Below are 20,268 nucleotides of genomic sequence, written 5' to 3'. Positions count from 1 at the left end.
TTTTCAGAATATAAATATTTATTGTTTATTTCTCCAACACGGAAATATTTATCTGCAAAATAAAATGGAAATTAAATTGTATTGAACTTTTTTATATTAACATATATTTGTAGATTTCCTAAATTTCCAAGCATCGATAAAAAAGATACCTCAAGATTGGGCAATGATGGCCATGGAAAAAAACAGGTGAAAACTTATGTGAATATTTTGTTATATTACAATATACTATATAATTCTCGGTACATGAATAAAGTCTGCGTGCACAGGTTGAATATTGTGCATGATAAAAACACTCGCGCACAAAAATGTTCTTTCGCGATATCTTTTCTTTTTAATACTTGAGTTTAAACAATTCTGATTGGCTCGTGGGGAATGATTGACAGAAGAATGGATATTACACGTGTGAAATACACGTTACCTAGCCTCCAATCGACTAATCTTCCTCAAGAAGGTCATCGTCAAGATTCACACCCTGGAACAAAAAACGCATTTTGTATAGTTAACAATTTTAAAAAATCATGAACTTATGTGCTATACAATATATTTAATTGTTACTACCATAAATTAATTTTCTTTCATTCCTTTTCTTTGAGAAAGTTTAACAAAGTTCTTCAATTATTTTTGTTGTTGTTTATGTAATATAATAAAATAAATAATTAAAAGAAATATATATTTAATTAAAATTTATAAGAATATAGACTTTTGATAAATTTTTTTTAAAATCATTTTTTTTAAAATCATTTTTTTTAAAATCATTTGCAAATTTGTTAATAATTTTTCATTATATTTGTCATAAAAAATTATTTAAAAATCTTGTTTAAACCAAAATTGCACTTCAACAAATTCACTGTCATATAAATAAAGGATTTAATAATAATTAATATTTTTAAAAAATTCGATTCGTAAAATGAACTATAATTTTTTGAACAAATAATCAATTATTTCTTATTGCCAATTTTTAATAAGAAATAGATACCATATATGTAATGAGGGTACATATCGATTCCATAAAAGAAATATTTGCTGTCTGAAAGAAGAAAGTGTGATAAAACAATATAAACGAAGGAAAGGGTACACAAAGAGGGATTCTGTACACGAATGTTATGGCAATAAGGCTGTAAAGAGAATGAACCGTGACTGGCGAGAAGTCAACAAACTTTATGGTCCCACAACTCTCTCTACATGATTGTTGATGACTCAAGAATCTTGATAATCAATATTTAAAAGAATAAAAAATTTCTTTAGAAAAGAAAAAAATGATTTCTTAAAATATCATTATCGATCTTGAAATAATTGTCTCAAAATCCTTTACTTTCACATACCTGCGACGGTTTTTCTCTTCCTTTTATACCTGCGTATGTTTCACTTTTCTTTGCTTTATTTAATGAAGTGTTCGTTCTGCTCGATAGCTGGAACGTGTTCACATACATCGGTCAAGATCGATATATCGTCACGCATACATTCGCTATAAACGCGCGTGTGCGTGTTACGCTTGATTTCAGCCTGTTTTAGTAATGTAATACCCTTCTAGAATTACGCGTCTGTATTTAAGGGTATTAAGGCATCGTCTAGTTATCCCCTTTTTGTTTCTCCCACCCCTTGCTACTTTTCCATTTGATCTCAATTCACCTATTGCTTCCTTTTTATAATTTTAATGTCTTGATCTTATTATATATTGATATAATCTTATCTCGTCCCAATATATCGGTGTAAAATAAAAATACATATTTATAAATATTATTTCAACTTCTATCAATAAATGATATGGCATATCGGTTATTTATAACCAAATTATTTTATTACAATTGATTATAATAAAATTATTTTATATTAATTATTTCTATAGTTAAACTATTATTAATAAACGCAAAAAAATAAAATAAAAACAAAACCAAAGAAATGATAAAAAAAATTTATAATACGAAAAAATATACTTGATTTTTACGATTAATGTCACAATAGGAAATCATATTATCATAACATAAGGATAATTAATTTAACGTAACTACTTTAAACTTTACGACATAACTTTAACGTAACTATCGAAAAAGAGAAAAAAAAATATTCTGAAAATTTTGTCAAAATAAAAAACTTAAAATAAATAGTTATTTATTGTAAATGTTAATGATATTAATAATATCATGTCAGCATTAGATTTGGTATACATAAGCGACTTTTCACCGATAATAATATATTTTTCCTTGTTTTTTAATTAAAAACAATTAAAACAAATGTGCAATTATATAACAAAAAATCAATTGTATACCAAATATAATCTGTATTAATTGTTGGATAATTTTATATTTATATCACTTCAATTTTATATAACTTTTTTGTATCACCTGAATCTACTTACAGTAGTATCGATAGTATCGTCAATTTCGAGATCGAGATCCAAATCAGCTGCCAACATCTCTTCGAATGGTTTTCGATCGACATTGGACTATAATGAACACAAAATTAAAATTATAATTAGAAACTTAATATTTCAATACTTATGGAATATATGTTTTAGGATATTTCAAATTATCGAAAAAATAAAAATTTCGTATATTAAATTTATAAAAAAATTAAAAAATTAAAAAATATTAAAAAAAATACAAATATAAATATAAAAAAAATATTCTTACTTGTACTTCCGGAAATGCAGATGCCGGAATCTTTTTTTTACTCTCTTCTCTAAGAAACTGCTCAACTTTCAATGCTTCTCTATATCCAGGAAACAGATTTTCGTACTGTTCAGGATCAGCCAAACTTTGTCCGGCTTTCTTGCTTACAGTTGATAGTTTTTCCTTCCATAATTTTACAATAGATGAAATTTTACTAGGGGCATATGTTCTTGCAAAAAATGCAGCTTCTGGAATTCTATCTGTCTTTATGAGAATATCTAGGCACTTGTCGAGATCTCCAAGAATAAAATATGATAAGAAAGAAATATTATTCTTGCCAGTTTCGTCTGCGTCTACGCCCAATTTTTGAATCATATTCGCATTTCCTGTGCTTGTGGCGAGCAATAAAAGTCCTCCGAAATCTTGTGCCTGATGCAAACATTCTTGTGCTAAACACAATTTTCCTTTCTGCGTGGCAAGAGATGCCAATTGTCGCCATTTTTGCTGGCTATTTGCTTCCTTAGCAAGAGAATGTGCCGTTACGAGATCTCCCAAAGCTAGAGCCAGTTCGAACCTATGCTCTGGATCCGTAGATACGGCTAATGCTTGTTCTTTAAAACCCTAGAGTTTAAAGATATTTGAAATATTAAAATATGGAAAATATATTAAGCAGTATATTTCTTCAATAATACGCACTTGTTTCTCCAAGAAATGAGCCACACGCGTACGATGTTCTTTGGGAACTGTGGGAAGAACTCTATCTGCTGTTTCAAAATCTTTTCGCATAACAGCAGTTTGGTATTCTAATACAGACAACAATAGTGAATATGAAACAACAGATAATTCCTTATCACATAGATACAATCTGTTATCCCTCGGTACATATCCAAGAAGATACATTGGTCTATCCAAGTGTGATACAGTCACAACTTCTCCACCAACAAAATAATTTATTCGATTTACACTATTTGTATAAATGAAGCAATCGCCAACCCAAAGACCAGTTTTTACAACTTCATTCATTTCTGCTACCATCTATATGGTATTAATCAATTAGATTTTAAAATATTATCTTTTTTTCTAAATGTTAATGATGGAAATGACAAACCTCGAAAGCATCTTCAATGTCTTCCGAATTTTCTGGTGCGTTTGCAACAGCATCAGTATGATATTTTAAAATAAAGTATTGATCAGATGTTGCCAATGCTACTAAAGAGGCATTTTCGGCCCAATAGACATGTGTAGGTTGAATGTCTATACGACGAATTAACTTTAACGTATCCCAATCGAAGAACGATAAGCCAGATCCGGATGAAACGCCCAATAAAAATCCCCCAAAAATACCTAAATAAAAAATATATAACTAAATAAAATACGAAAGAGAAAAATAATTATTATATTTTATATATTTTTTAAGAATAAATAATTATTATATTTACCATCAGCACCAAAATCGGGTTTAAAACTCTTTTTTTCTTTAAAGTTTTTAAAAACTTTTACAGTAGTGTTACTTTCTCTAACAGCATACTGACTTGAATCAGCTGCCCAAATAAATTCTGATGCTTGACCAAAGGCTTTATTTCTTAATGCCATAGATGTGTAAATAATATATTCTCCATCTCCACAAACAACTAAGAATCTTCCATTTGGATTGTGTTGAATTGTTTGTGGATAAATTTCACAAGCACCCATATCTTTAACAGCTAATGGAAGCCTCTCTCCATCTTGTGTTTCTTCTCCCAAGGCTTTCAAATTCACTTGCTGTATTTCACTGTGCTTCGCCCAAACGATTTTACCACCCAATGAATCCATTGAAACTGCAGGTTCCTCTCTACCTACTTTTACTATAACACTACTTTCATCATAACCAATTGCAACATTATTCGAACCCCGTAAACAAGCAATTGTCCATACTCTTTCAAAACCATAATTAAGAGAAGATTCCAATCTGTATGTTCCAGAATGCCATATTCGAACTGTTCCATCTTCAGAACCAGTGAGAATAATTGGTAATTCTGGATGGAAGCAAACAGCACAAATATTCTGTGTATGTCCTTCCAATGTTTGTACACAAGTTTTGTTTTGATAATCCCAGATTTTGACATAGTTATCATCCGCCCCTGATATTAAGTATGGTTTGTCTCCACCATGATAGTAATCAACACAATTTACACCTTTTTCATGACCATCTAAAGTGAAATTGGCAGTTGAAGATCCAAGTTGCCAAACTTTCACTGTTCTGTCTAATGATGCACTTGCAAATGTATTGTTATCTTTTGGATTGAATACAACTTGCATTACATAATGTGTGTGTCCCTCAAACACTTGTTGTCCTATCCAACCTTTTTCCCAATTCCATAATTTGATTAACATATCATCTAAAAAGAAAACACAAAAATTAGTTTTAAAAAGAATTAAAAAATTATTAAAAATAAAAAATAAATGAATACATACCACTACTTGTTAATATAAATGGTTGTGTTGGATGTACTGCAATACATCTGACATAGTCACTATGTGCCTCAAAAGAATGCACACGTTCTAAGGTATTATAATTAAATACTCTAACTTGCATATCATCTGAACCAGTAACAACCCAATTCTTGCGTGGCACAAATTTAGCTGTACGAACTGGTAAATCACACACTTCAAATGTTTTGACCAGCATTTGATTTTCATGATTCCATATATTAACATTTCCCTGATACAAGGAACAAAGCATCCATGGTTCTGTTGGATGAAGATCTACACTTTTTACTCTGTCTGACCTCGCAGTCAGTTTTCGTTTGATATCTAACCTCAGAGGCTGATGAAAAAGAAAATATAAATTTATCATTTAAAATATAATATGACTTACATAATGTTAATATATTAATATAATAAAGGAATTTCATTAAAAGAATTATATATTTAAATAATAAACCATTTTGGAATATTTTAATATTTAATGTGATATTTTAATAAAAAAAATTATGTATTAAAATTATAATTGATTGCATGAGTTATCATTGAGTGAATGAAATATATATTATATATATTTTTTAATATAAACTTATCATTATTATAATGATAATTATCACAAAAAATAGCCAGCTGTCAAAAATAAAAAAAAAATAAATAAAAAAATAAAATGATGTATCATTAAAAATCATTTAAATCTAGAATTTTTGTATCAGAACAATCATATAATAATTATTTATTATAGAATATATAGTTATAATATAGCTATTATTATTACAATTTTTTGTCACTACCATTAAAGCGAAATATAAACTGGAATATAGGAATAGGAGATAAATTTGTTAAATTACATTATTTGCATCTTTAAAATACATACCATTTTTTATTGTACAATGTATATTTACAGTATTAAACAATTCCAAGCCCAATAACGTAGACACAAAATTTAAATTTTCTCCCATGAAGTAACTACGTGGCCCAACCTCTCTGCCACTACACAACAATATACACCTTCTAAAAATGGCGTTGATCTAAAGGTTTTTACACATGGATTGAACAATCGACCAAATATATTTATCATTAGATGAATTATTCATAGAACATACTATTGGATCTTATAATAATGTTATTGGCAATTTTTATAGAGTTAAACTTATTAAATTTGAAGATTTATTTATAAATTAATGATGCAATATACAATGTGTCAAATCCTTAACCTGCACTTTCATGACGTACTGTCTGTAATCACATATAACCCCTTAAATATTGTTGAAATATCGATAAAATAAAATTCTTTTAATAATTATTAAATAAATATATATTATTGAATAATATAATAGGAATGATTATTATTTTACAAACGAGATCTAGAATAGATCTAGCATTCAATATATTATTATATATCATGTCATATACGATGTCCATTTAGGTTTAAAAATAAAATAATGAAAATGTTTAACATTTTACTAGATTTTGAAGTTCAAACGCGAGATGGCGTTGATCTTCAATTCTAATTTATTTTGTCTTTAGAAAGATGTTTTTGATATGGCGTTGAATGTTAATTCTTATGCTATCGCTATATCATTTTATCATTTTCTTTGTTTATATATTGATTTTATTTATAACGATGGCACTCTAGAGATGGCGCTAAGTGTTTAATTTTTGTTCTATCTTCTTTATTTGTTTTTTTTGTCCATATTTGCTCTGCCAAATTTTTAGATAATAATGCCGATATTTAATTAATTTTGTCTTTTCCTAAAACAATTATTATAAATTGTTTTATTAATTAATAAGAACACAATAAAAAATTAAACTGATAAGATAATTATAAGTATATTTCTTTGCAATTAATTGAAGAAATATTAACAATAAAAGCACGTGCTTCATTGAAATTTTATCAAAAAGAATGATAAATAATTTGTATCAATAAATCAATATAAAAATATAGCGATTATTCATTGTATGTAAATGCGATTCACGAAATAATTTGAAAATGTAATTATTCTTGTACACGCATCTATCATGAAGTGTACAATATTTCTTCTGAATAAAAATGAAACATGTACTTTATAATTGTTAATTTTATTATCTTGTAAGTTGACAAATCGATTTTCAGATATTCTATTAATTTTTGAGAAAAGATGGACTTTCAGTTTGAAAAACTGATTAAAAAAACTATTTTTTTTATTGAAATTATAATATTTTTAATAACTCGAATATTTATGATAGATCAATTTGTGTAATAATGATACTACTTATGCTAATAAGTTTGGATTATTAATTATCAAGAACTTCAAAACAGTAAGTAACAATTAATTATATTTTGTCTTTCTTAATTCTTTTAATCTTCTAAGTTTTATATTACGAATGTAAAACATAGAACATTTAAACATTTATGAATTACAAATATCATGTTTGTGGAATGAACATAAATTTTAAATTTGTTATATATTGAAAATTTCAATATTTTTTTCGCAACTTTTTTAGTGTATAATATATAGTAGTATTCAAAAGTTTAAATTATTATTGCATATATTATCTCTCTCAGCAGTTTTCTATCAAATTTTATGATTAATTTTTTAATAAATTATTAAATGATAATAACATTTCTTTCTAATAATCTCCATGTATTCTTTTACAAGATAAATCTGTTTTATTAACTAATCTGTGGATTTTCTATCATCAAATCATAATTATCCAAACAAGTAGCTGAAATTATCATTATAAAAGTTTTTCTAGGGAAAAAATAAGTTCGTGATTGTTTCTTCTCGATCCAGAAAGAGGTGACCCGCTTTCTGAACTTTAACCATTTAGGTATGGTCTCTGAAGATCTGGTAGTTATGATTTTGCGGTCGAATTATTTTTGCTTCTAGGGAAATATGAATATTAAAAAATAAGTAAAGTAGAATAGATTTGAAATAAGACTTCTTCATCTTTTTTTTTTTTTATTCTTCATTCTTTGTATGTATATTTTACATACATTTTAGATTACTCAACTACTATACAAATAGAATTATTAGAATTATTAACATGACAATAATATTTATTTGACGAAAAATAATTGGCAAAATATATAATTTGTAATTATACTTGATAGTTGATTTTAGATAATGTCGTTATTTCATTAAATTTATTCTTTTATAGTTTGTTTAATGAGAAATAATTATCAGATATATTAAATATGAATGTATAATAAATGTATAATAGATTCGAATATTGTACTAAAACTATGAATTAAATCAAAAATATGTAATAAATACATAATTAATTTATTTCAAGTTGGACTTAATTTAAACTTATTAATTTTAATTAAATTTATTAAATCAAAAATTGATTCTTAAGAACAACTTTGAAGTTGTAATAATTTTTTTTTAAATTTTCAACATTAAAAAATAACATATTTTCCATATTTTTAAATTTCTATATTTTTATATAAATTTAAAAGATATTTCAATTCCTATATTTCTATATTTCCATATTTTTATATATTTATTATTTTTATATTTTTATATTTTCAAATTATAATTTCTAAATGATAAACCTAAGAACTCCTCTTCAATTTTCTCAGCGTTAATGTTCTATTAGAGAAACGCGAACTTATTACTCAACTTAATATTATACACCGTTTACTGCGAGTTACTCGTCTCGAAATTCCACGAATACGGAAGGGAACGTTTTCGTCTTTAGCTTCGAGTCGTCGACCCGTCTCGATTGCGAAAAAACGTTCTGCGAAACCATGATCGGTTAGTTAGCCCATTCGTTGACTTATCATCGACCACAAATCAACCAGAAATACTATTGATATTGTATTTTAGCTTCTGGATTTGTTTGATAAATAGAAATATCATATCGACACTCATTGATAACGATGATTGATTTATCAATTCGAATATGTATAATTATATTTGTTAACAGCTGCGCCAATTATATCGATGAATATTGAATTTCGGACTGTGCAGAGTAAAAAATTGACATCTGAAAACATATGCAAATTTTATTGATTATAATATAATAGAATCATCTTCTCTTATATAATTATGAAAATAAAGCATTTTAGTTACAAGTTAAATCATATATATATATATATATATTGTATAATAAATGACATAATGATATGTCAACAAATGATAATTTTTATCATTAAAATTAAAATATATTAAACGATTTGCTATTTTGTTAATTATTATAAAAGATGATTCATATATTTTATTTCTTAAAGAGATAAAACTATATATTAAAACAATTTTTTCTAATGTTTTTTTAAACATAACCTATTTTCTAAGAGTTAAGTAATCTCGCAAATCAGTATCATCATCTTGAAGAATTCAAAAAATATTCAATTTTCTCTTTCATTAATAACTAAAGAAAAGAAAAAAGAAAAAAAAGAAAATGAAAACAAAGGATTAAGACTCAGGAAAAATGAGTGATTATAGGAATGATCATGTGAGAGTAATTCAGGTACATACCTGACTTCCTAGATGTCATATTTCAAAAGAACAAAACCCGACCGGGAAACGGATACCAGAAGTCTCTGGTAGCCGGAAGCAAGAACCAACAACCAATACTAGCAAAAAGGGAAAGGAATTTCCTCTCGTGAAACCGTCTCCGATCTTAAATCTTCGTGTTCTCGTATATCAATACGTGATATAACTTCCGCTGTGACGATTTTCCGAAGCAGCGCGTCGATCGATAGCATAGATCACAGACTGATCGACGACTACGTTCAGAAGAAAGAAAAACAAAAAAAAAAAAAAGAAAGAAGAGCGTTTCCATCTATGGAATAACATGACGCATGATCGATGAAACTGTGAAATAAAAATCTGTGCAAAGAACTGAAAAAAATAATAACAAATAAAAAAATACGAAAAGCATTAATGACGAAAAAAGAAACGAATAAATAATGTATTCGTCGCGTAATTGTAGTGAAGTTCTTATTACTTGGAAAGGAGTAATGGATCAGTAATAAATCGAGAACGTGCCTATTAAATATTTCATACACGATAAGTAAGAAAAATGATCTTGATCTCTTACAATATTAGATGACAATGTATTCATTTTATTATTGAAATTTGAATCAAATTAGCCAATATGACAAATATGATGACATAAACTTTGGTTATTTCTAAAGTTTCTCAGAGCCTCAGAGCCCTCAGAACCCTCTTGCATAATTTAATAACTACAAATCAAATAGGATAAGTAAATATTTCAGAATTTATAAAACTTATTACGTAAATCTCTCTCTTTCTTTATTATCAAATTTATTACTATTATAAAAGAGAATATTTTAATACTTGTATTTTATATAAATTGTGTAAATTTTATAATATTTCATTATTTTAATTGTGCAAGAGTTTGTTTGAGAATATCTTTAAGATATTAAAGTTAAAGTCATGATATATATGAATGAAGGATTATGAAAATAAAATAAATAAGAATCACAATCATTTCGATTTTTATTTTTTTCTCTATCGAACGATTCACATCGACATGAATACACTTAGCTTCACATTCGAAATCCTAACCATAGTTAAGATAAAATCGATTAATATGAGAAAATTGAGACAGATGGAAAATGATCCTCTAAAATCCGCGCAATTTGCTCGAATTTACCTACTTTTTCTCAATCGGTAAATCCCACGTTTATATATTTATTGTCGCGATTAATTTAATCATCGGTTCGCCAAAGGAATTTATCAAAGCTAATGTCAACGTAGATGTCATATTGCTGTTTACAGCCATTTACAATCTATTCTCGACAGGTTAAATACCAGGAGTAATTTATACAGTTTGATTTTTTATTTTGATTATCACATGAGAATTAAGATAATATAAATAGCTGATTCGCATTGAAATAAATACGATTGCACGAAATTTTATTTCAGAAAAGAGATAATATTGTGAATAATGATTTATTCACAAGTAAAGACATATAAGATTTGAAAGTCGATTTTATTGTTTTAATATTCAATTATTTATATAAATAAACTTATTATAAAAAATTAATATTTCATTTGAAAAGAATAAAATTAACCTTCAAATCTGTCATATACTTCCACTTGTAAAATCATATTACGTCTTTTCTTCGATTTTAAATCTTATAAATAGATGTTTTTCCATATTATTTCAAGTGACAACGGTATCAGGTGGATAGAGTTGATGGAATATATCCTGAAAAAAAATTAATTGATTAAATTCATATTTTTTATTATATATTATTATTATAATATTAAAAATGTTTAAAATTATATAAAAAACCTATTTATCTAATTTATATATCTCATTTAATTCCAGTCATCCGTGACCCTCTTACGTCACTGGTAAGTACTCATCAAGGTAACAACCACTTGACAATTAACATACTTATTTCTCTATCTCTTATCAATATTATAACGTTAATGCAAAAGATATGTCATTTTCTTAAGAAAAATAATATTTCACCTAAAAAAAACGATAAAACGTTAGTATATACATTTTCTTTACGAAACATAATTTCCTCAGGAAACGATTCGTTTGATTAATTGCGAACGAAATTGAAAAATTTTGAAACAATAATAATTCAACACTGTTTTATCAAGAAACGAATCTTTTCGATTGCTACTTCACTCGTTCATTATCGTGCAATTATCGATGATCGATATCGATATCGATATCGATATCGATGATGAAAATTATGGATCGATAACGTATCAAAGATTCCTATTTAGAAAATGATCGATCGATAGATCGAAGTTCTTCGTTTCGTGAAATTTTCCCTCTCGATTGAGTGATTGTTAGTGTATTCGTAATTATGCAACATTGCAAGAATACGCGTGGCTAGAAATAACGCGGGAATATTTGGCAACGCAAATAATTCCTTCTCTATTTCTGACCGGTTCATAAACGATAAATCGAGCTATATGAGAACGAAATTCTTTACATTACATTATGTACGAGAGAAAAATTGAAAATTGAATTAATTTATTATTTTTTTACGTGCATCAAATTGGAAAATCATAAATTTTACGTTTTATACATATAACACGTGTTTATAAAAATCAATAAATCGCATTATGATTTGTAATAGAAAGTTTTTCAATTTTAATCTTTTTTTTTAAACGAAACAAATGATAGTCATAGCGAATGAACAATTTTTGGACTGATTCCTTCACTATCTTTTAAATTGGATATTATATATAGATCCGGATACTATGATGTATTTTTTAAAAATATAAAAAACGTGAAATATAGAAAATGAGTTTCTCTATTTATATTACTAAAAATCAATGGATCGATGTAATTTCCTGTAGTATAATAATATAAAGTTTCTGAATCTAACAAATATATTATTGAAAACACATTTGATAAAAATTAAAGAGGTTAGAAGTAATTCTACATTTTTTAAAAAATAAAAAACCAATTCGGATCAATTCATCTTTCGACAATCAATTTACAAATTGTTCAATCGTTCATTCTATTCGTTCTCTTTCAATTTGCAATTTAGATTCTTAGATTCTTATCTAATTTGTTGTAATATTTCTTAAATTGAAGATTTACATAGGGAAATTAAAGTTTCACAGAAATTGAAGCGAAAATTTAAATTCTGCTCACGTGCTGGTGTACGTGCACCACGATTTATGCGAACTGAGAAACATCCGTGATCTCGTATCATCATATTGCGATTATTATTCTACGATCGATCATCGGTGATCTCTTATCTCTTAACGCGAGCGTAAAAAAAAAAAAAAAAAAAGAAAGGATAAGAATTGAGGTGTATGCGCATACACAGAGACGTAAGCCCTACGTGTTTAGAAAAAGATCAGCTTTTAATAAACCGACGTTAAAGATCTTTGAACTATTGCCATGGTTTTTTTACCTCGTAAAAGACGAGGCTCGTTCACGTACTACTACGTGACATAACAATCCATTCTCTTTGAAAGTATTCCGCAATAAAACTTGCGCTTTTACCGATCCCTGTCACCGTGAAGTTTCCAATTCTGACTGTTCCCACCATAGATTTACGATCACCGAATCGAAATTCCCGTATTTCCGTAATTTTGCAACGTTTTCTAAAGAATATATCACAAGAAGAATATCCTTCAAATGGATGATAATGACTGAGAATATTATTTCGGGTCAAGGGATGAAATTGAATCGAGAAAGACGAAATAAATTTTATCGAATTCATATAACGATGGATATCGTTATACCTTCTTTGTTCTTCTTAAATAGTTCAAGACAGGAAAATTTTTTTTTTTTCGAGATAAAGAGCGAAACTTTCTTATCTCAATGTTTTTATACTCGCAGAAAAGTTATGTTATTGTTTCTTTAACAGATCAGAATTTTAACAAGACAGAAAAATATATATATATATATTATGTTTCGCAATAAATTTTCACGTGGAATTTCACGTAATCAATCGAATATCTCAATAACAGCTATCCGATCTAAATAAACTAATCCCTTCCACTTCATGTAAAAATTTTATCCGATAAATTTAATTGATAAAAATAATTTCTCAATCGAAATAAAAAAGAAAAAAAAACCATTTGACATAATACAATTCTGTCTCATTTCATGACGCAATTAAAAACTAATGAGAATAATTTACGCGAAACACCAACGTAAGTAAGTTCAAATTGTTATTGTTTGAATTTTAAATTAATTTAATTTCAAAAAAAAAAAAAAAAAAAACGAAGCGTTCCAAGAGTATCGTCCTCACCTCGGTTGTAATCGAAAAGGATGGGAAACTGTGTCGGCAGATCGATTTGGCAGTAAGTAACGGGAGACTCGGTGTCTGGCAGAGGAGGAGTTTCTACATATAGAGGTAGAAACGAGTCGCGAAACGATTCAGTCTCGTCGAAGCCACGCGACATTCGGTGCCGAATCGCGGAAGTAAAACCGTCTCTGTTCTCGTCCAGGTGTGACGGTAGCCGTTTCCAACGTGGTGGCCGCATCAAGGGAAGGTGGTGCACCACGTGTTTCCAATCTGCGGCGCCCCATGCGAGGGAGGAGGCTGCGAGATAAATTAACCCCTTTGGCCGATCTCCAGGTCGCTTAAGGTGTGTCGTAATTTTTTTTCTTTTTTTTTTTCTTTTTTGGAATTAATAATCGAATATTTTGAATTTTTTTTATTTTTTTCGCAATCGAGTAATAATAAGAACGGATATTTATTAGATCGGAATCGGATTATTTTCGAATTTGAATCGAAGTTTAAACTTCTGGATTAATTTTGAATTTAAAAAAAAGGGCGAAGAGATTTGAATTTGAATTTTTGAAACTTTTGAATTTCGGGATATTCTTGTATTCCGAATTTAAAATTCGGAAAAAGTGAAAATCATGATTTCGAATCATTCGAATCGATGAGATTTCAAAGTTATTAAATTTACGAAAGATTAAAAAATGAATGAATAAAATCCGATAAAGGAACGATGAAATTGTTGAAGGCGAGTATATATAAGCAAAGGTGTAATTGATTTGATAAAAAAATTAAATTCAGATAACGCATATGGAGATTAAAAGAGTTATTAAGATTAAGAAATTATTTGAATTCTTCTCTAACACGAATTCTAATCGCAAGGGCAATTCACATTGGAAACTGCTAATTTACAGTTTGGTCACGGTACGTTAAATTTCATGTATATACATACATGATTTTTGATTACCAACAATACCTATGTTTACGCGCACATGAAAGATTACATCGTTATCGTGAAATCCTTGGTCAGGGATTAAAATATGATTATCCATGACTTTACAGGGTCCAGAATATGCAGTAAAGTTCTTTTGTCTATGATAATCAACCGAATAATTATTACTTTATTTATAAATACAAAATACAAATACATTTACAAAATATTAAATAAACGTGAATCGTTGCAGTAATAAGTTAATTACTATGGTGAAATATTTTGTATTTCCAAGATATATTCAAATAAAAGAATAAGAATTTTAAAGGTGTAAATATCAAACTTAAAGGTTAGCTTGAGCCAGTTAGAAGCCATAATTTGATAAATCACAAAATAGAGAAACAATGTTACGAGTATTTTTTTTTGAACGATCATTTATTCCATTTCTTTATTACGAATCAAATTATCAATGTGAATAACTTGTCTTTTCCAGAAATTAAACACATATAATAAAATCGATTTTACAAATTCAAAGATTGAAATTCATTAATTAATAAAAATAAGTTTCAATTCGTTGTTCGATTTTTAACAAAATTTGTTAATATTGCAATTAAGAAAGAATTAAACCGCAATTAATTTAAATTTAATTTCCATATTTTAATCATGTTTCATCCAGAATTTTCAACATTATTAAACCTTTGTTATCAATAATGGTCTTCTGATAATAAATTTACAAACGTGTCATGTGAATTAACAAGTATGCAATTTCATTCAGACATTTTCAACATTATTAAATCTTTGTTATCAATAATGTCTTCTGATAATAAATTTACAAACGTGTGTTAGCAAGTGTGACAATTGTCGAATTAAATTTAAGAATCTTTCATTGCCAAAATAAAGGGTTTAAAATTTTATTTTAAATAAAAAAATATCTGGATATCCTCTTTATCCCATAAGGAGTTTATCCCATTAATCTAATCTCGATCGATGATAAGAAAATTCGAAATTGTTTTTCCATAAGTAATTATCTAGGTGTAATGGGAACACAATGATAACATGGCTCGTTAACGCCGGTCATTAAGTCTTGGCACGGTAACAGAACTCGGTATCAATTAGACGAATTCAGTTTCAATCGGCAGAATTTAATTATCCGCGGCGTCAAAGTGTGACTGCGGTTGGCTAATTAACCGGCTTCTGTTTCGATTATACACCCTCGATTTCCTGTCATCTCGCGAATATTACCGGCGCACAGGATCGTGGTAAGTATTTGATCGAGTTGTATCGCGATATTTTTGTGATTGGAAATTAAATTTGGCTTGGTAAAAAAAAAAAATAAAAAAAGAAAAGGAAAATTAATTAAATCCTGGAACTTGTGTGTATTTTTGTATAAGAATAATTAACGAAACCGTTTTAATGCAAAGGATTTGCATTATAATTTTTTTTCTTCTAATTAAAATAAAAAAATAATATTGCAAAGGATAAAGATAATAATCTTTGATTTTTCAGTATTCGATCCTCAAATTATCGAAGATGTAATATTGACAAATAAAATTAAATAAAAATTTGTTAATTACAAATAACCGATCTAATTTCGATTTTTTGAATATAGAGATGCTTCAATTCATTGGTTAAAAAGAAATTGAAAGTTAATTCAAGATTTATATAATGCGAAGAAAAATAGAATTTATATGCAATACTCTTGACATTGAGAATGCAGAAAACGTAATATTAGATTTGCAACGACAGACACACGTTCCTCCTTATCAATTTTCATTTTCGACGCAGATGAATATCGAAATGATTTACAATCGTATGATTGTAAATATTATTTTTTGCTTTTCTGTCAACGCGATTTACGATTTCTTTATAAAAAAAAAAAAAAAAAAAAACTTCGTTCTTCTGACAAAGAAAATCGAGAAACGATATATGCTAATTTCACAATATTGATCAGAGAAATCTTGAATCAAAAATAGAAATTTTCGTTTATTCTCGTGAAAATTTTTCTCTATGTAAGAGTGCATTCAAAATTGTTATTTCGTTTTCCATTTTCCTCCAAGTATTTTATCTCGAAATATTCGATTTTCTCATCTATTAGTATGAAAAATATAATTCGGTTGAATTTCCGACAGATTTAACAAGCAAACTCGATCGACATGGAACCAGCTGGAATCTCGATAATACAGACGGGTGGAATCGCGGACAATGCGGGTGGAAAATCGAAAGACCTTGGCATCACGTTCAATCCGAGCTCGAGCATACAGGCTGCAAAGGAAAAGATCGTGACACCATGTAAGTGAACTTTTCAACTATTTATCTCAGCTTCTACGGATATTTTGAATTTTTAAAGCCTTTTAATCTTTAATCTTAGAAGATATTTTTCGTAAAAAACTTTTTAATTTCGAAGATATTTCAAAAAATATAATAGCTATAAAGTTTGAGGGATGTTTTCAATTATTTCAAATACAAAGATTGAAAATAAAAAAAAAATCTAAAAATTTATTTACTTTCTTTCTTACTTTAATTCTGTAAAATTAAGTTAAAGACGATTCACCAATGAAAAATCAATGAAATTTTTCATTCTTAATTTCGTGTGGAAAAAACACGACGATTAAAAAAGTGACATGTAGAAAAAAAGAAAAGAAAATGAAAAGATGATTGGAGAAGGAATTTCCTTTAATCCCGATGAAATTCCGCCAGATATAAAAATTCGAGCATACCGCTTAGAAAGGTGAATGTTGTACATTCGATCCTACTCGGTGAAAGAAAAGAAAGTACGGGCAACGCGGCATGCATTTCAAGAAAACAAGATGCCAGAGATCTCGCGATCAACCGGAAAGTACATCACGTGAAACGGAAGTCGTGAGCGGTGAATAATCGACCTTAATTATATTCCACGCTCCACATATTCATTTATCGTGAAAAACGACGAAAAAAACTTGCCTATGTTGCTAGAAAAATTATCTCATAGTGGAAAATATCTATCTATGATGCATTTATTTGTTTAGTTTTTTTATGTTTATATATATTTGAAAAATGTTTTTTTGGAAAATGTAATTAGCGTACCACGTTAGATGGATATCATTATGCGAGAAAGATTAAGTGGCTTCAATTTATTACTATAAATGTCACTAAATTATAAATGGAAACTATCAACAACTATCTAACAACTTTTAAACATTTTCGTTCTTGCGTGTCAAATTTCGGTTCAATTGACTTTTGAAAAATATTCGATGAATTGCATTTGCATATGTCAGAGATTTGAATGATTCTATGATGAATAATAACTCGGAAAATAGCTCATTCGTTACATAGTTGTGACATAGTGTGAAGTAATTATCACCGTGTTGAGGAATAATCGTTATTACCATTGTAGCGTGTAAATCAACAAGCTACAAATTGCCGGATAATAAAATCCGTATGTATTTGCTATAACTTTACTATGCCTCATTTAATTTTATATTTGGATTAACAGATCTGTTATTTGAGAATTGTTAAGGTTAGAAAAATGTTTCTAGGGATTGTTAACCTTAAAATCTTATATTTCTCTGAATATGATCATAAAAATAAATATTTTTCCCCTAGAAAATTGATTAATTGATAAATTGCGATATTGAAAATTTAATGCATCATTTTAAAAATGAAATGAAATTATACTACCATGAAAATGATTTTCAAAAAATATTAAGGATACCTCATCTTTTACCACGACTATAAAACCATGTCGATACTCAGCAACAAGATTTAAACCCGGTTTCTAGAAGCACCGTTATGGAAACTGAGGGCTGTTGAAAGTATCGTGTTAATTTCCAACTTTTTGAGCTTTTTAACGTACCTTGAATTAACATAAGAAACAAATATTTATCAATCATTGATTAATAATCCTTGCAAAATTATTGGCGATATAAAAAAAATAAATATATATATTTTTTAATATAATTATATTTCTCGATAAAAAAAATTATTTATATGAAAATTATTTATATTAAAATTATTTTATATTTAGAAATGTTTATATATATTTGAAAAAATGATTATCGTGTCAGTTCATTCGAATAATCCACTGTGAAACGGCTAATTAATAAAAAATTTTTACATTAATACGAATAAAAATTAAGTGATTTGTCTAATGAGAAAACTTTAAAAGACATTTCAATTGAAAGGAATAACAGACTCACAATAATAAAGTAGTTTCAATTGATGATTGAATTTATATTCGAATAATTCGAATAATCTAAATAAAGTTTTTTTTAGAATAAAGAAAATGAAATTCCACTTCCTAAATATTTTATCGTCACACACATTGTTTATTCTAATTTATAGATCCATTAACAAAGTACGTTCTTATGATTGCCCCACTTGCGAAACACAAAATCACGTGAAACAACATCCTTTATGGTGGCGCCACAATATCGATATAATCGTAGTGATTTCCCTCATTTTCCTCGTTCCAGATACTTTCGAGTGATACTTTCTTTCCAGTCCGTAAAAGTCATCGATAAACCTGATTCTTCAAGAGGTTTCTAATTGAAACACATCCAACTCATAATCTGTCCATTATTTGGATTCGTAAATTCGAATGAATGATCTTTCAGGAGGATCTTCAAATTTCGTATTTTCGTCTCATGAAAATCGATCCATAAATTCTGTTTATGATATTTTATTTTGACTTAGAAAGTTAACGAGATGCACTATCTTATGAACATGTGTAAATGAAAGGAATTTAATTCTGATTCTACATAAGATGATATGATATGATGATATTAGCTAATATGAGAATCTTATGGTTATCCATATGTAAATTTAAAAAGTATATAAAATAATAAAATAATGAAATAAATATTATGTTTCAGTGAAGAAACTTTAAATGAAAATTTTATTATTATTAAACGTAATGCTGATTATTTGGAGTTTTTATATAATTGATATACGATATGATATGAAAAGAATATAAATAGTGTTGTTTTGGAAACCGGTTTATTAGACATTCACTGCGAACTTGACCTATTGTCATACTTGTAACTCATTTGAGTGTAACATATATGAAAAGATACAGTTAATTTATGAACAATTGATAAGATAAAATTTGATTTCGATGAAATAATCAAATCATAACTAATCTTAGCCTGATATTTTAAATGTTTTTTTCCAAAATTATGAAAATTAATATAATAACGATAAAGATTTCTTAGAAGATTTCTAACTATTCAATGTTCTTTAAATATTTTTTTAAATCAATATTTACCTAATCTTAATTAGGTATTATTATCTCAGCAAACTAACCTGAATTCAATTAGAAGAAGAAAAATTTTTTCTTATTTAGATTATAGAGAATTTGTCAAGCGAAGAGATGCTGAGGTGAACATGTTGCGGAAAGCACGGAAGCGACGTTAATTGGAGCGTGGAACGCTCGAGCAAGAAGTAGTCCTCGATCTTAGGGAGCTTTTGCGCGTGCTCTCATCGAATCGTGTGCTATATGAACCAGGCAGCGACTAAACTGCGGCGAGACAGAAATTAATTCCATGCGCGCTTTCTACTCTAGTCTCTCGACACGCTATTAATTCGAGAGGGACTCTATTGTTTCGGTTTTAGTTATA

The 20,268-nt window shown here is 27.8% G+C and overlaps 2 protein-coding genes across 5 annotated transcripts in view; one reads left to right on the top strand and one right to left on the bottom strand.

The window, feature by feature from the left end:
* LOC122717376 (coatomer subunit beta') lies at positions 1–6,394 on the bottom strand. Its single transcript, XM_043941407.1, has 8 exons — positions 5,947–6,394; positions 5,064–5,415; positions 4,049–4,987; positions 3,718–3,953; positions 3,306–3,644; positions 2,631–3,230; positions 2,357–2,443; positions 1–472 (listed from the first exon to the last, which is right to left on the bottom strand). The coding sequence occupies exons 1-8, from the start codon at positions 5,947–5,949 to the stop codon at positions 434–436; spliced, it is 2,595 nt and encodes an 864-aa protein (XP_043797342.1). The 5' UTR covers positions 5,950–6,394; the 3' UTR covers positions 1–433.
* Positions 6,395–13,921: 7,527 nt separating this feature from the next.
* The window catches only part of LOC122717163 (aquaporin-like), a 33,976-nt gene continuing 27,629 nt past the window's right edge, over positions 13,922–20,268 (top strand). For 3 of the 4 annotated variants that reach the window (XR_006347158.1, XM_043940961.1, XM_043940962.1), the window contains exons 1-2: positions 13,922–14,107; positions 16,804–16,963. Coding sequence is in view for 2 of the 4 variants with exons in the window: in XM_043940961.1 (XP_043796896.1) it covers positions 16,828–16,963 (136 nt within the window). In the remaining 2 variants the exon portion in view is untranslated. Of the gene's footprint in view, positions 14,108–15,926; positions 15,934–16,803; positions 16,964–20,268 lie in introns of all 4 variants that reach the window. The other variant, XR_006347159.1, reaches the window with a different exon arrangement.

The sequence above is a fragment of the Apis laboriosa genome, unplaced genomic scaffold (genome assembly GCF_014066325.1).
Source record: "Apis laboriosa isolate Shangri-la unplaced genomic scaffold, ASM1406632v1 scaffold4_cov146, whole genome shotgun sequence".
In the NCBI taxonomy this organism is placed as follows: Eukaryota; Metazoa; Arthropoda; class Insecta; order Hymenoptera; family Apidae; genus Apis; species Apis laboriosa.
This window is presented reverse-complemented; position numbering and strand designations above follow the sequence as displayed.